At 38.6% G+C, this 17,561-nt stretch overlaps 1 protein-coding gene across 1 annotated transcript; it reads right to left on the bottom strand.

The window, feature by feature from the left end:
* Positions 1-1,786: 1,786 nt before the first annotated feature.
* On the bottom strand, positions 1,787-4,238 carry LOC139457376 (uncharacterized). The gene is made up of 2 exons (XM_071238782.1): positions 3,376-4,238; positions 1,787-2,831 (listed from the first exon to the last, which is right to left on the bottom strand). The coding sequence occupies exons 1-2, from the start codon at positions 4,236-4,238 to the stop codon at positions 1,787-1,789; spliced, it is 1,908 nt and encodes a 635-aa protein (XP_071094883.1).
* Positions 4,239-17,561: the final 13,323 nt, after the last annotated feature.

The raw sequence follows: 17,561 nt of genomic DNA, 5'->3' as shown, positions 1-17,561 counted from the left end.
CATGATGGACAGAGAACACATGATGAGGAACCCTATAAGACAATAAGCCAATTACACAGGATTATGTGTACTTAGGTGGACTGAATGTGGACTGCTTGTGTTCGTTTTCTTTAAGTGAAGTCATGGAAGTTATTGGAGAGGATTTGGACGTTTTTCCAGTTGATGTTGTTATTGAGACAGTTGGTGATATGGTCTGATTTGATGGTTGAAGTATTGTGCTCTTCGATTCTGGTTTTGATGTTTGATTAGGAGGGATGTTTCACCTACGTCTAGGATTGTCAACAGTTCAATTTGATAAACTACTCCTTAAGGTTCTCAGCGTTTGGTTGTGTTTTTGGATGTGGGATGGACAACAGAGGATCTGACTTTGTTCGACGAGTTTGGATAGATAATTGTTTAGGTGAGTGAAGACTTGGCGGAGGTGTTCGATCTCAGGTTTGGGGTCGGCAGAAGAAAGGTTGATAGCTTGTTTGGTAAATAAAGAAGTTTTTATCCATAAATTGTCTCTACTTTGTTTTACTGACCTCAACGATATAAATTGCCAATTTTGACAAATATTTAAACAGTGCGATAATATAACTGAATTCACTGTGTTATATGGCAGTGTATGTTTTGTGTAACTGTGTTACATTGTTTCTGTTGTAACTCGGTAGAAGCTCATTGCAAATGGTATTTGGACATTGATTAGTTATCAGAAATATAGTACTGTTTAATGTAAGCAGTTTTGAGGAAGATATTATATTTAGATGATAGTGTCATGTGTAAAACTCCGGAATACCGTGGACTGTGATAATGTGTTTTAGAAACATGTGGAATATTCTATGTTATGAGGACAATGTTTGGAAATTTCCAGTAAACAGAGGTTGCAGTTCACCCAAAAGTCAATTAATACATAACCATATGTATTTTCGTTACAGAAGATAACTTCTGTCTGTGTTACTGTGTTTACACTTCTATGTGATCCTTTTCTGAGCCAATGCGAGAATTAAAATCACCACCGATACGAATAGAACCTAAGTTTTGGTAGACGTAGAGCTGTTCTAGAAGGACTTTGTAGGTGATACGCTTTGGCCATTGACACATAATCCAGTACACTGTCGTGAATGGTTTATTTTATAACTTCAGCATAGATTGATGAATACATTTTTGATTCAGTCTTGATTCATTGACAGACATTTTGTATTATGTTTTTCCTTCAAATTCCTTTACTGGCCCTTTAATTGTAAGGCCTATTGTTGACAGGTACAAGCTATAATAAAAAACAAATGGGAAATATTACAACTTGTAACTAAGGTAGTAAGTACAGGTACATGTTATTTTCAACATTATTTTCCGGATTTTAAACGAAACATCTGTGATACACACTTCAAACTTTTCAACATGCAATTTACCCTTTTACACCATTTACATTTGTTATAGCATTGCTACTTATGATTTACATGTTGTTTCTTATATATTTTGTTAATACTTACAAATTTCATGGGCCATTTACACCCTACACAAGTTCATGTCATTCTGCTTACGTCCACGTGCTTGTCCATGCACTGACTAAAACCCGGATGATTAACCAGGACAAACCAAAAAAGTAGAGAACTTAAATGAAGCTCTCATAAAAGAACTAAAATGACTTATCCTCACAAGTGGTATCCTACATTCCCGGCCCCTTAAATGTGAAACATTTAACATTATAACTCCATATTAAGGTCATATCAGTCCTTCACATTCAATGTTCAACTGCTCAGGTTTTCATTTCCATCTCACATCGTGGTCTTTTGTTTCATCACTTTCATGCATCATAAACTGATTCAAGTAGACACACTTTGCTTATTGGCCTTATTAACACAGAGTCTTTAGTTTTCACCTCAATCGATCGCACTAGACCATCGTTGCCCGGAAACACATTTGTGATTCTCGCGAGAGGCCACACACATCTTGGAGAATTTTCATTCACAAGTAGCACTATGTCTCCCACTTTGAGATTCACTGTAGATTGTAGCCACTTTTGACGGAGCTGTAAGCCTGGTAAGTATTCCTTGAGCCATCGTTTCCAGAACTGGTCCGCAAGGAACTGAACATGCTTCCAGCGCCTGCGGTAAGTGTCATGTACTGAAAACCTTCCTGGAGGTAAGGAATTTCCTGATCTCAGCAACAAGATATGATTTGGTGTAAGTGGCTCCATATCACTGGGACTGTCAGATACAATGGTTATTGGCCTACTGTTGACAATTGCCTCCACTTCACAGAACAATGTTGACAATCCTTCATCATGCAGACCATGCTGTTGATACAATAATGCATTCAGTACTTTCCTCACGGTCCTAATCTGTCTCTCCCAAACTCCTCCCATGTGAGAGGCAGATGGGGGATTAAACATCCACTGAATTTCTTTCTGTAGCATGTGTTCCTGGATTTCATGGTGATTCCATGCACGAATTGCTTCTCTTAATTCATTCTGAGCTCCTCGAAAGTTGGTTCCATTATCAGAACGCACTATATCTGGGACGCCTCTTCGTGCTTCAAACCGTCTCAAAGCATTTATGAAGGAATCCGTGTCCATGCTGTCTAGCTTCTCAAGGTGAATAGCTCTTGTTGTTAAACAGGTAAAGATACAACCATATCGCTTAACTTCGCTTCTCCCACGTTTGATCAGAAACGGTCCAAAACAATCCACACCTGTGTGAACAAATGGTGGTTTTCCAGGTGTGACTCGGTCTTCTGGTAGATTTGCCATTTTCTGATGGGAGCGTTTTCCTTGTAATCGTTTGCATTTGACACAGTCTTTCAGTACTTTTCTGATTGTTCTGCGAGCACTGATGACCCAGAACCTTTGTCTTACATGTGACAGAACATGATCAGTCCCTGAATGACCTAATTGTTCATGATAACAACGAACAATCAACGTGACAATATCATGTCCTTTTGGTAGGATCATCTGATGTTTAGATTCTTCAGATATTGGAGCATTATTCAAACGCCCTCCTACACATAGTATTCCATCTTGATTCAAGAACGGTTCAAGTAAGTAAATTGGGCTTGATTTTGGTATGGAGCGGTCATTCAGAAGATATTCCACTTCAAGCCGAAATGCAAGATTCTGAGTGTACCTAACAATTTCAGTTTCAGCTTGTTTCATCTCGGAAACAACAAGAGGTTCCATGGAAATCCTTTCTTCAGAATTTCCCTCTCGGACACATCTTAACAAGCAGTGCTTTAGTCTCAGTATCCAAGCGTAACATTTCATCAAGTTTTACACTCAGCACAGCCGCACAGAGTTCAAGCCTTGGTATTGTGATACTTTTGATTGGCGCTAATCTCGACTTCCCCATCAGAAAGGAGCAATGGATTCTTCCACATGAATCAACGATCCTGACATACGATACAGCAACATATCCTGCTATAGAAGCATCCGCAAAATGGTGTAATTCAGCAGACATCATTTCACAAAAGTCATTTGGAATCACACATCTTGGGACAGTGAAGTCTTCAATATGACACAGCTTAGACAGCCAGTTTGACCACCTTTCATGGCTGATTGATTCCAAAGCGGTGTCCCATCCTTTTCGGAGACGACATTCATCCTGAAATATCATCTTTGCCTTTAAGATCAGTGGTGACAAGAATCCTATTGGATCATAGACAGAGGTAAGTATACTGAGGAGACCTCTCTTGGTTGCAGGCCTATTCTTTGGTTGGAATTTGAAACCAAGCTGATCAGTTTCAGTGTCCCATTTCACGCCAAGAGCCTTCTCTTGAGGGAGCTCATCATCGCACAGATTGATGTCTTTCAACTCTTTGGCTCTTTCCTCAACTGGGATACTCTGGAGTACTGTTCTACTATTACTGGTCCATTTTGTGAGCCTAAAACCTCCTCTCTGTAGGAGATCACACACATTCTGAACCAACTTGATACCTTTCTCCTTGGAATCAACAGATTTCAGACAATCATCTACATAAAAATTGTCAGTAACAGTCTGGATTGTATCTTTATCAAAATCATCCACATTGTCTGCTGCAGCTTTCCTCAGTGCATAATTGGCACAACTGGAGCTCCATATGCCACCAAATAGATGTGATGTCATCCTATAGACCTCTATATCTCCACCTAGTTCACCATTCTTCCACCAAAGGAACCTCAAAGCATTGCGATGTTGATCAGCAACCTTTACTCTGTGGTACATTGATTCAATATCACCGGCGATGGCAATCCTTTTCTCACGGAAGCGCAACAGTACACCCATCAAAGTATTGGTTAAATCTGGACCTTGATGAACTGATTCATTTAAGCTGATTCCACCAAACTTGGCTCAACAGTCAAACACAATTCTGAATTTCCCTGGCTTCTTGTCACTGGTGACTACATGATGAGGGAGGTACCAGACTGATCCATCATCAATACATACTTCATCATCAGGAACCTTCTCTGCGTAGCCTTTGTACACCATGTCATCAATACCTGCTTTGTAATGCTCATACATATCATCATTCCTAGACAGCTTCTTGGTTAATGATACTAGGCGGGTTTCAGCCATGCAGAAATTGTTAGGCAAATTAGGGGGATTTACTTTGAAAGGTATAGGTAACTTGTAATGCCTCTTCTCCCTCTCAACAGTATTGTCCCATAATTGAATGACCTGCTTGTCATGGAATGAAAGTTGTGATCTTCCATCACTCACATTGTCCACATGCCAGAACTTCTCGACTTGTGATTCTAAGTTAGCTTCAACTTGCACAAAGTTGGACGTCATGTCTTGCTGAATGCCTCTGTGTAAAGGTCCATTGATGGCCCATCCAAATAATGTTTTTGTGGCATAGGACTCATCAGCTTTCCCTGATCGCACCTCAAGTGGCGTTAAAACTAACGGATTGTCTTGACCTATCAGCACTGTCACTTTAGCAAATTTGCCTTCAACCATGGGTAGATCAATCCCTTGAAAGTGTTTCCATTTGTCAACATCACACTGTGATACAGCGCTGCCTTCCAACACAGGCATCTGAGAGAGCACAAATACATTTGACATGTTTGTAGCATGTCTTCCATTGATGTCTGTTAAGCTAAGGGAGACAACCTCTGTCTGAGACTCATAGCCTTTGTCAGTAAGAGTATTTAAATAAAGCATAGCACCACTGCCATCCAACTTCAAAGTATTTGCCAAGTCTTTGGAACAAAAGGTATTTGTGCTTCCTGGGTCTAACAAAGCATAAGTCTTAATTACTTCATGTTCACTACATCCTTTCACACAGACAGGAACTATGGGGAGAGCTATTCTTGTTCCTCCGGCCCCATTGACTCCATACACTGAACTTGACTGAATCTTGTTCTCTGCATGCTCACTGCAACTTGAAGATCGTAACATGGGATTCATATCCTGGCTGTCTGGCATCGGCTCTTTAACAGATTTCAAAAGATGTCCTTGAACTGTCATGGAACAAACTGGAATGCTTCCGGTTATGTTGTTTACAACTGCTATTGTCACACATGCTGTCCTTCATACATCGTGATGACAAATGCCTTGATGAGAAACAATTAAAGCACAACTTCTGTCTTATTGTAAACTCCAGTCTCTTCTGTAAATTCATCTTCTTGAAAGTAGGACACTGGTAAAGAGGATGACTGCCAGTACAACATTTACAAGCTCTCTGTGGCTGTTCATGAAGGTTTCTGTTTTCCTGAGTAATGTTCCCTTGTGCAATAAAATTGGAAGCTGACTTACACTTGAAGCTTGTCCTTTGTGGAGGTGGTTTCTCTGTAGAATCCTTTACATTGATTCCAAACACCGGGTCATCCAGTTCTTCAGCAACAATTTCTATAAATTCAGCAAGATACCCAATTCCTGGATACTGACCATTGCGCTTTAAAACATTTACAGCTTCTTTTCTCCATCTACCTTGAATGAAGAAGGGAAGCTTCTCAACAATCTTTCTCATCCTCAATTGATTGTCGATTTCGCCCAGCCTGCTCATTGCTGTAAGTGAAACCACACAGCTTCTCACAGAATCCGCATATCTTCTCAGTCCAGCACTGTCATTAGGTTTCAAGTTGGGGACGTCTGTCACCTTATCCACCCATGCTTTAGCGATGACATATTGATTGCCAAATCTCTCCAACAGTAACTTTCTGGCCTGAAAGTAACCAATCTCTGGATTCATGATTACACAGCACTCTATAACCTCTTGAGCATGCCCAGTGCAGTACTGTAAAAGCCTATTCAGTTTAGCACTATTGCTGATTGATGTTTCCCCTATACTAATGTCAAAAGACCTGATGAATGCCCAGTATTGCAGAGGATTTCCTTCAAATTTCATGATTTCAACTTTTGGCAACTGAAGCAAATGTAACATTTCATACTGCGTATTATCTGGTTGTGGTGGTTGAACAGTATCATTATGGCTTGTCCAAGACACTGCATTTGGATTGAGATGCTGATCACTCACTCTGTCTGTGGGTATTGGGTTACTTGACACTAAATGCACTGTTTTGGGATTTGTGCCCATTATACCATCATCTTTAACAGAAGGGGGTCCATCGATTTCATTGATTGCCTTTATTTCAGCTTCAGCGGCTGCAAGCTCAGTCTCCATTTGAAGAGTCTCTTCTTGTAATTCAAGTTCAAATTTCTTTAACTTCAGTTCCTGACTCTTCTTCAGAGCAGATTGTTTGACTTTCAGTGCAGCTCTCCTTGCTGCAATCTTCGATCTCGTGCTTCCACTACTTGCATGGCTTCCTACCTGACTCGCTGAATCACTTGGTTTTACTGTATCATGATGCCACATCTGTACACTAGACATCACTGTTTTCAGTCTATCTGACATCTTATTCATGTACATTTCTAGTTTACTAATCTCTTCTGCATCATCTTGCACTATCTCCTTCAGCTGATTTACTTTCTGTGTCAAACTGTCAAAGATTTTCTGAATTGATTTCACTGATCCTTCAACATGTTCAATGTCTGTTTGACTAGCATTCTTATTTACAATGAGACCATTTATCTGATTTTCAGTTCTGGTGAATGCAGATTGGATACCTGCTCTTTCTTTATTCAGTTGAATTATCCTTTCACTCTGAACTTCATCTTTATTTATTGTTACATTAGACATTCTGTCTCTAACAATCCAGCTGTCTGTGTCACTTCTAATGTCTGATGATAACATTCTTTGTTATGTATAAAAAATTTCTTGTACTTTTATGTAGGTGATACGCTTTGGCCATTGACACATAATCCAGTACACTGTCTTGAATGGTTTATTTTATAACTTCAGCATAGATTGATGAATACATTTTTGATTCAGTCTTGATTCATTGACAGATATTTTGTATTATGTTTTTCCTTCAAATTCCTTTACTGGCCCTTTAATTGTAAGGCCTATTGTTGACAGGTACAAGCTATAATAAAAAACAAATGGGAAATATTACAACTTGTAACTAAGGTAGTAAGTACAGGTACATGTTATTTTCAACATTATTTTCCGGATTTTAAACGAAACATCTGTGATACACACTTCAACCTTTTCAACATGCAATTTACCCTTTTACACCATTTACATTTGTTATAGCATTGCTACTTATGATTTACATGTTGTTTCTTATATATTTTGTTAATACTTACAAATTTTATGGGCCATTTACACCCTACACAAGTTCATGTCATTCTGCTTACGTCCACGTGCTTGTCCATGCACTGACTAAAACCCGGATGATTAACCAGGACAAACCAAAAAAGTAGAGAACTTAAATGAAGCTCTCATAAAAGAACTAAAATGACTTATCCTCACAAGTGGTATCCTACAGACTTCAAAAAACCTCTCACTGTCGTTCTCCCTACTGGCACAAGCATGCGGAACAGGTACAAATCCTGATCTATGCACGATGCTACCTTGAACCAAATAATGTAATCTGTGTCATTGTCTAAAACGTAAACAATAAACGTCTTTAATACAAGAATTTAAAAACCCAAACACCCACCATATCCCACTTGATCCGCGTTCAACCCGTCAGTTACCGATATTCCTATTTTCGCCTATCCAAGTAAAACTGTCAACATTAAGGGCGTCGTCCTTTCATAGAAACGTTGCACACACGCACCTAATATGTTGCATTCAAGATCTTTCAAAACATATTCTGTAAATTGTTTGTCAGTTTTCCCGCCGTGATTACCAACCTGGATTTCAGTATCCCAGCCGCACTGACCCTTATTCCTTGGTTGCTACGAGACGTTTTCCGTTGAAACGCAACTTTTTACCATGTCCAAGTTCGTTAATTATTGTTTGCACATTCCATCTAGACGTCAAGACCTCTTTTGTGAGTGTGTGATTCTGGCGTGCAGATTCTTCTTATTCAACACCATCTTTCTATCGTATTCGACTGTCTCTAGTGTCACCAAAACAATCCCTTGCTTATTATCCTTACGTGTAATCTGCTTTGCACTTGCCGCCCGCAAATTGGCAAAGATCAAGCCGTCTCGAAATAGTTTGCTGACAACATGGACTGGAATTTCGAATGACAATACTCTGATCTAAGTCACTGTCACTAGTCTTTTTCACAGCATTCGCGAAGTTAGTTTTCACTTGGCTTGTAACAGCTTCCAGCCTCTTTGTATGATTGGCTGTCAGTGAATATTGTATGGGAATGTTCTAATTGTCGGACGTTCTCCTCATTGTGTTAATTTCTGCTCGGATGTCTGAGTTAGTTATGATGTTATTAACACAGTCGTTACACACATTTTCACAATCAATATTACCTTGCCCGCAACCATAAGGAGTAGTAGACTTCAACTTCATGTTCGACTGTTTTTTTGTATTTTAGTAGCTGAAGGTTCGCAGAAATATACGGGTACCGACGCAAGTACACCCGGCTGTGACAACACAGCATCCACATAGTCACTCGCGTCTTCCAAATCACAAGACATAATTCACAGTTTATGTCTAAATTGTTAACAAAAGTTATATCAAATTTGTCAGTGAATGTTTATCTGATGCAAGAAAGCACATTAAAGGTATATTCGGCTTTTGATTGGATCTAATATGGATGAGCTTCGTGATCACGTCTTCTCAATTCAGGGCCGGGTAACGTAAAATGTGTATGTGTGTGCGTGTGTGGTTGAAAATGTGCGAATTGAGTTCCCTCTCATTTTTTAACTATACAATGACTTTATAGGTAATCAAGAAAGAGATAGCGACGTAAAAAAGCCAAATATCACACGATTTCACTTGTCTGACATCTTTGGATGCAGCGCATTACCATTTCATCAGCCTGCACAAGCCACAAAGAATGCCGAATGCCGCCTGGTAGCGCGCCGGAGTTGAAAAGAGACATTCCTATCCAGGCAATTTAGGTCCGTCTCACATTCCGGGAACCAACCATGTCCGTCTCACATTCCCTGAACCATATCATTTTCCCTTTAGCTAAGTCCTTTCCATAATGCAGAGCCATCTCTGAATCTCCCATCTCACTGGGGCTCCCCTTCAATTTTAAAATGGAGTTATTTGCATTTATCAATATTATAATTTTTTCAGAGACTAAGCGTTAAGCGTTAGTCTTAAAAGACATCACAGGTTTGGAATTTGACACTCATATGTTTACAACAACAGAACATTGTTGACTACAATACAATATTATGCAGATTACTGCTTAATTGTCCTATGCAAATATGAAATCAGACAATTAGAAGGCGGACGAACCTTAACATTATTAATAGACATATGTTCCTCAATTGCAAGCAATATCAGAAAAAAATATGCATATAATATCTGGCAATATACACCATGGTCACCTTCCACAAAAATAAGTTTTGAAAGCCAGCATATTATTCAGGTTCAGTTTCATATTAGTTTGCGGATTTCATGAGTATATAGATTGCGAAAGTTTTAATCATTTTCCTATATTTAGCCGTTCCTTCGCCTTGCGGTTCCCTAATTATTTTTGACTAAAATTGCGTGACGATCAAGTACATGCCGTAAATGATAGCGAATTGTACGATTCCGACCATGAGAATGTGTTTTATGAATCACCCTCAAATAGTTGTGAAATTAAAGGAAACAATCCGCGAAATCGTGCGTGCACAGAACGGAAAATATGGACAAGGTACTCAACAATCTGCATGCGCAAAACGATTGAATTCGGTACTTCCGCTAAGCGGTACGAGTACAGCGTCAAACTCCGGCCTGTAATCTAGCACGCGAGAACTGACCAATGCAATCTGAGAAGTATAAACACCGGTAGAGGCTGTTGCTTGATTGGCAATGTCAATCAAAAATGGGAGGAGCTTTTTGATATCGTTCTCTCTGAGTAAATTTCGATGTCAAATAACGACGTTATTTGGACGGAAAAACGATGGTTTGAAAGCTTCCAAATAACGTCGATTTTCCGTCTAATGACCATATACGAAAAAAACCCGACGTTTTCGTGTTTGCAGTGTTAATCGTGTCGCACATAGACACACGTACACAATAGAGTTAATGTCACAGGGGCACAGGAAATGTCAGTATCGGTTGTGACCACCACGTCCATCAATTACCTCTTGACACCGACGACCAAAAGATGCAATCAAGTTGTGAATAACACTTTTGAATGTGTTTGGGGTGGTGGAGTCCTTCTGCGGACGTGTCGATCCAACTCGTCCCACAGATGCTCAATTGGGGACAAGTCTGGATGTTGTTGCACTGTAGAAAGTCCTGGCAAACACGTGCAATATGCGGTCGAGCGTTGTCTTGCTGGAATTGTCCTCCGTGAACGTTGAAGAGAGGCAGAAAGTAAGGCTGGAGGATCAAGTCTCTGTAACGCACGCCTGTCAATGTACCTGCCACATGCACGAGAGGCGTCCTACCATTGTTATGAATTCCGGCCCATACCATGACACTCCCGCCGCCAAATGGGACAACCTGCTGAACACAGTTGGGGGCGTAACGTTCACCCCGACGTCCGTAGACACGTGTGAGCATGTGCGAGTAGAAAACGGGACTCATCAGTGAACATTACATTTCTCCACCTTGCACGTGCCCATCTCAACCTCTGTTGACACCAATGCAGACGGTCTGCCAGATGACGTGGGGTCAGTACATGACGTCGAACAGGTCTTCATGCAAAAAGTTCGGCCTCCCTCAATCTGTTGCGTACTGTTTGATCTGAAATTCTGCGTAGCCCGGGGATCTGTGTGGTTGTAGACGTTCTCGTAGGTGATGCAGGCGGATGTATCGATCTTGTGCTGGCGTTGTCACCCTTGGTCTCCCTGACCTTGGTCTGTCGTGAATTCTGTTGGTGTTGCTGTACCGGGTCCATACTGCGGAGATTGTCTGTCGGAATACGCCAAGGTGCCTGGCCACATCTTGCTGAATTGCTCTAGCTTGTAATCTGTCAATGGCATTGTGACGTTCGGCTGTATTCAGTCTTGGCATTCTGTCACCGCGTCTACTGTCGTTATAAGGTCTGTATGAAGGCCCGTTGATGTGTTTTTTTATACCTCTTTAGCAAGGATGCATGCATGCATAAATGCAGGATCCTGGGCTGCACGTTTTTTTGCAGTTTTGTGGTTTGGATGTGTTTCCGCGAATTATGGAAACATCTTCCTTCTGTTTGACTAATTCTAATCACATTTCATTTAATGACTTTGGATATTTTGAGAAAAGTGGTTTTACATCTATGTCAAGTTTCTTTTTTTGAAGAGTATATATCACTAACTGTAACGAAAATCTTCGTGATCAACTTAAAAACCATGCAAGGGACGGTTTGTGTCACTCAATAGGGTGAGGTGTAATGGTTGGTGTGCATGTGAAATACTGAGTGCTAGGTTGTTTAGACTGGAACAATCAGGTGTAAGGTGACTTAAACAACGACACAACAGAAAACATTCTAGAATTACCCAGCCTACCTATCATAGTCCATAACAAACTATTGTTGAAACTAAGGCTTAAATATAGAGTCGATTAAAAAAGCACATAGGTTAAGTTTCTGGTACAAAAACATTGTAGGGTACAACAGCTGTAAATGTTTACTACATAAAGAGGCCAATCCTTCATTTCAATACAGTATGTACAAATATGCAAAATACAGAGAGTGCCTATACATACAACACTTCCACATATATATAGTTTATTCACGTGACCTTACTCAATGTGATATTTTGCGTTTGCTGTTGCAAACAAACTTTCATGATTAAGTCACACTCTTCGTTTAATAAGTGATACATGTTTGCAAGTCTACCTCTGTCAAGCTTTCATAATTCTTCTCTTTTCCAGCGCCAACAACTGAGCATGTCAGTGTCGGCAGCTATGCCACGTTGTCATGGACTCTCCCGGAGCCTGGGACCAGGGAGTTCAGTGTCTGTAAAAGTGAGACAAAGATATGCCTTCTTCACATCACAGGATATAATGACGTCAGAGCTGCCAGTGACAAGTTCACATCTAGACTGAGATTCAGTGGAAACATATCATCATCGGGAACTGGTTTGTTTAGATTCGTGCTCTCTGATGTAACTTGGGAAGACGAAGGTCATTACAAGTGTTACAGAGGCTCACCAGGATCAGAAGGACCAATCATCCCTGACTGTGGACAGAAGCTTGTAGTGCAGGGTAAGTAATATTCAGAAAGTTCCGTCTACTATGTGACACATATATGTTGCCTACCAAATGCCTGAAATATCACTTTGATATTCACACTGTTTGATAATCTTGACATCTTGATTAGCTTTCTCACAATGTATTTGTTGGTTGACATTTTTGAAACTGTTAAATACCACGACTAACACATTTATGGATATATTTTTGATTTATTTAAAAAGTAGTTCCCATGTAAATATGGTGTTGTTCAAATAGAGACAACTTTCTGCATAGCTTTGACACTGTTATTGCATGTGTTTACTTTTCGTTGGTCAAGCAACTATCGTCATGATTAGGATTTAGAAAGGTATAATAATCCACAATGATGACTTTTCTTGAATTTGCTTGTAATACTGACATGTCAGTTAAACTTCTTACTTCAATATTTCATTTTCATTCAAAAATTCCTGAGATCCATGAAATCATTTTATATACACAATCACACCGACTCCTGTCATTAGGTAAAACAAACAACAAGAGGACAGTAATTAATCTTTAATTAAACATCATTATGAACAATTCTGAACCATGAGATACTCTTGGTTTAATGTAAAAACATCCCAAGAAATTCTTCTTATTCCAGTCTGTTGAACTATACCTCTTTTTTTTCATATGACATGACAATCCTGCCAGCATAAACACCAGAGATGTATCTGTAAAACAAGAAAATCATTTTATTTGCATTCCTTTAAGATGGAATACAGATCCTCAAGAGCGGAGACAGGGCAACTGCTATTCTTATCCGATCCTTCCATGGCAGCAAGTCGCAAGCCAGGGCAGTCAGCCTGCCTCTCCCTGTCAGTTGTCAACTTCAAGTGATGTTAACATGCTCATTCTCGTATGTAACAACATGACTGCAGCATGTAAAACACAACCTCTTGTGATGCTTTTTATCAACTGGGCCCACTTGCACAGATCATCCTCAGTTACCATCGACCATAGGTGCTTACAATCCAAAAAATACATGCCTGAGTCACATTCCACTTGCACAAACTGATCTTTGCGCTGTTGTAAGACAGTTTGGATTTTAAATCGCGATCTTGATTCGGATTGAAACCTACAACAGTGGAAGTACGAATACTTTTGATTTGATTTCTGTCTTGAAGTGCCTGCAATAGCGCATAGCTTGCTGCATTTATCAACATTGGAACTGGTTAGGTGCCTTCCATCGCACGTTGCACCTTGTTGTAACAAAGCTTTCAAATAGGATGATGGACTATTCTTTCTTCTTTCTTTTTTCCTGGATCGACACTTTCATGATTTAAGTATTACGATTTTGTAACAGCAGCAAGACATATACCCCAATCATGTTTTATGAAAATATGGAAATTCGTAAGAACTCCTCCATAAAGTTGGCTCTAGATTTAGTAACTGTTCAGCATTCTAGAAGTTATGGAGTACATAAGGAGCACTATTTAAAGAAAAATCATAATACTTATGTTATTAAGCTAGATAAGGAAAACAATACTATATGTGTTCCTTATCGTGATGTAGTGACACAAATATTATGGAAGTTAACATAAACAATAACAGCAATATTTTCTCATGACCTTACATGAAAATGTATAACCGACCGGCGGTTGTTATTAGAATTACCTGTCCCTCCCGCAGCCAGCTGCACATCGACAGTGGGTCCCAAGTCCAACTAGCAATTATAATCAAGCTACCTAAAGCCAACATTATCACCAGTTGTTCAAAAAGGTACTAGACGGGATCCCGGTCGATAAAGTGGGGATATTAGATATGAGGAGGTATCTGTCTACAACCACGAGACTCAATCAAGTCGGCCATATCAGGTGACATAATCTGCTTTTTAGGAGACCACCCAGTATTGTGGGTAGGCTAAGAACTTCTTGTGACGTGCTCGTGTTTTATACCATAATGACGATGCCAACGACTGAACAATATTTTAATGATGTTATTTTTGGAGACGTTGAACTAAATCACGGGTAACTGACTGGCAGTAGTGGATCTCACAACAACCCTCAAGAAGGACATTTTCCAGGAGTTTGGGACACTTTAATCTCTTGTCTCTTGACAGCATCAAAAGTTAAACATTGTGGTAAAAGAAATATATAAGGACATTGACAATGTGAAAAACCAACAAAAATTATTCCGTTTGCATGTGGATGTGTTTGAGAGACTGGATTCAATAGGAAAAGCCAGTCAACAGACAAGTGATATGAATTGTTTATCCCATGCCATTGAAGATATGCAGAATTTTAACAGAGTGGAACAATTTAGCCGAAGAAATAATATTATATGAGAAACCTGATGAGAGAAGTTTTGATTGTAAAGATGTTGTTTGAGTTTTATTGTAGCATTCTGCAGCAGACACTCCCTTTCTTTTGGACTGTATTGTGGATGTACATACATGTAGGATAGGTTCAAATGCTAGTGTGAAGTGAAGAGTGAGGTCAATTATCGCACAGTTTTTTGTCAACTCAATTCAAAATCTAAGGTTTATAGTGCCATGATTCGTTAAAGACCAGTTGTTAAACTGTATCAAGCGATCTAACAATGCAACAGAGTTATTTCAGAATTGAAACTGTGTAATTAAGCTGATATTATATGAATGGTGGTCGTTGAAAATCTATCATCTAATAAACGTGCCTTATGGCAACAGAATGTCTAGTCGAACTCCATAAACAGATAACAACAATGCATGTGCTCTTCAAAACGCATCTAGCGTCGAACAATCAGTCAAGCCTCAGTCAGCTTCTGAGAAATAAGGGTCCGGCCATTCCTATCATTTCAGCCAACCGTATGACTTGTATTTGACCTTGTTGTTTTTTAACCTCTCAGGAATGACAAATAAGTGTGATGATCAGAATGTTATCTCATTTACAGCACAGTATAACGTCATCAGTTTAATAAAAAAATGGATTGTTGATTTTGACCGTTTACTTTATGTTTTGGATATACAGTTTACACTGGATTCTAGGATATCAACAAATGGAGGGCTTTATGGTGACATAATGGTGTGTATAAATCATTATTTTTAAAAAAAAACGTAATAAAGTTTAGTAAAATATTAGATAATTAAATACTACTACTATGGTATTATTGATAAATTAGTAGGATGATAAGGATGTCTTAGCAGCATTTATTTACGTTAATCCTGCATGGTATCATACCAAATCTTGCAAATATGGAATCACGTTTTTGTTGCCAGTTCTGATAAATATTGGTGATGTTGATAACATGATGAGTGGTGTCATTAACGCCAGGACAAGTGAAAAGGATGATAACATTGAATATAGTGCATTAAAAGTTTGTCCGACTTTATTAACCAGAAGCATCGCTTGTATGATTAAACCATCAACAAATATGTCATATCCTTGCTTGAGTAAGATGCAACACTAAGCTAGTTTATTATGGTCGCAGTGTTTCAGAATTTTTCCTTTGTGACTTTACTGTTATCAGCCAGTTGACTGTATAATTTGTTCCTCTGTATTTTTCCCAATATGTCTAGTTTTGACACTCTTTCGAGTACTGAGAGCATTTTCCATTATCATGTACATTCATTTCATTCAGGTCACTTCCCCATCCAACATGTGCAACCACGCGCACCACATGTCCAAAACGAGTATTGCCGTTACGTGTTGTATGTAAGCCATGGAGATCGGTATAAAGACAATTTACTTTTAGGTAGTGTCATAGGTAGGTTGTTTGACCATTGTTGATGGTGCTGTACAAGCCTATACTGGTGTTTTGTGTGAAGCCGCTGATTGTATGACAAAAAAAGTAAAGTTAATGATGCATTATGTCAACCATAGTTTGATAGTGAGTGTAATATCTTTCGTTTGTTTTGAGAAATATACTTCTTTCAGTTCTAGGAACAATTGGATCTGATTTAAGCCTCGAAGATTACCTTGTTACCTTGAGAAAAAAAAATTAATACGGACAAGATGATTAACAAGTTAATTAATCATTTACAGGACAGTACAGATTTTTTGTTTACATTTTATCAAAAAATGATGTTAATCTCTCAACACATCATCAAATATATAAATCCACCAGTCGTATTGTTATTTTAGTAATATGTTTAAAGGAGTAAATAGTATTGATTGAAATCACTTAAAGGACAGAGTGATAATGACCATAGTTGTGATACTGATGGTCTTACAGAAGCTATTCCAGATTCTCATATTTCACTTGATTTCAATGTGAGTGAGGCATAAGATAAGTTAAAATGTTCAAAGTTTGCAGACACTGATAAAGTTTTAGCTGATTATTTTTAAACAATCAAAGGATCATCGTCTATTAGCTTATATTACCATTTGTGTAAAGGGCTTTTTTATACAAGGTATTATTTTTCTAGTTTTTCTATTGGTGATGTTTCCGAATATACGTTGAATATATTTGTAATGTTATTTCCAGATGACCTTAAATTGGTATCTGGTATCGTTATCAAATTACAAAGGTATTCAAATCTGCAGTCAGGGAATGAATATCAATATTTCAAAGATAATTGTTTTTTTATGAATTGGGGACATCCCTCGCTATAACAATGAACCTCTTAATGGTGTTAGTTCTTATTAATACCTTGGTTTAATTAGTCTTGACAAAGGCATGTTATGAGCGAATAAAGCCTTAATACCCATGACATCGCTAATTAGGAGACATGATGTTTCAAATATTTGACAGCAACATTGTATCAATACTTATATATGGTAGTGAAATATGGGGATTCAATGTGAGAGAAAGTATAGAAAAGGTTCACAGAAAATTTTGTAAATTTATTTTACACACTAGTCAGAGTACACCAAATCATGTTACATATTGAATATTTTGTCAACTCTAACTTTATGTCAAATATTATGTAAATTGTATAAAATTCGGGGTCCGACTGATTTCTCTGTCCAGTTATAGATATACTTACAAGTGTTACATAATGTTAACAAATACATGTGATATAAGCTTTCCAATTTAGTCCACTCATGTTAGAAATCTTCGATACAAATATGATG

The sequence above is a fragment of the Haliotis cracherodii genome, unplaced genomic scaffold (genome assembly GCF_022045235.1).
Source record: "Haliotis cracherodii isolate W230 unplaced genomic scaffold, xgHalCrac1.p SCAF_12, whole genome shotgun sequence".
NCBI lineage: Eukaryota > Metazoa > Mollusca > Gastropoda > Lepetellida > Haliotidae > Haliotis > Haliotis cracherodii.
Note: the sequence above shows the minus strand (reverse complement) of the source record. Positions and strands in the feature narration are given on the sequence as shown.

Coding starts and splice junctions, on each gene's coding strand:
- LOC139457376 (XM_071238782.1), bottom strand. CDS start 4,238: ATGGGTGTACTGTTGCGCTTCCGTGAGAAAAGGATTGCCATCGCCGGT. Junction 2,832..3,375: donor GCAGGATATGTTGCTGTATC/GTATGTCAGGAT, acceptor GTCACATGTAAG/ACAAAGGTTCTGGGTCATCA.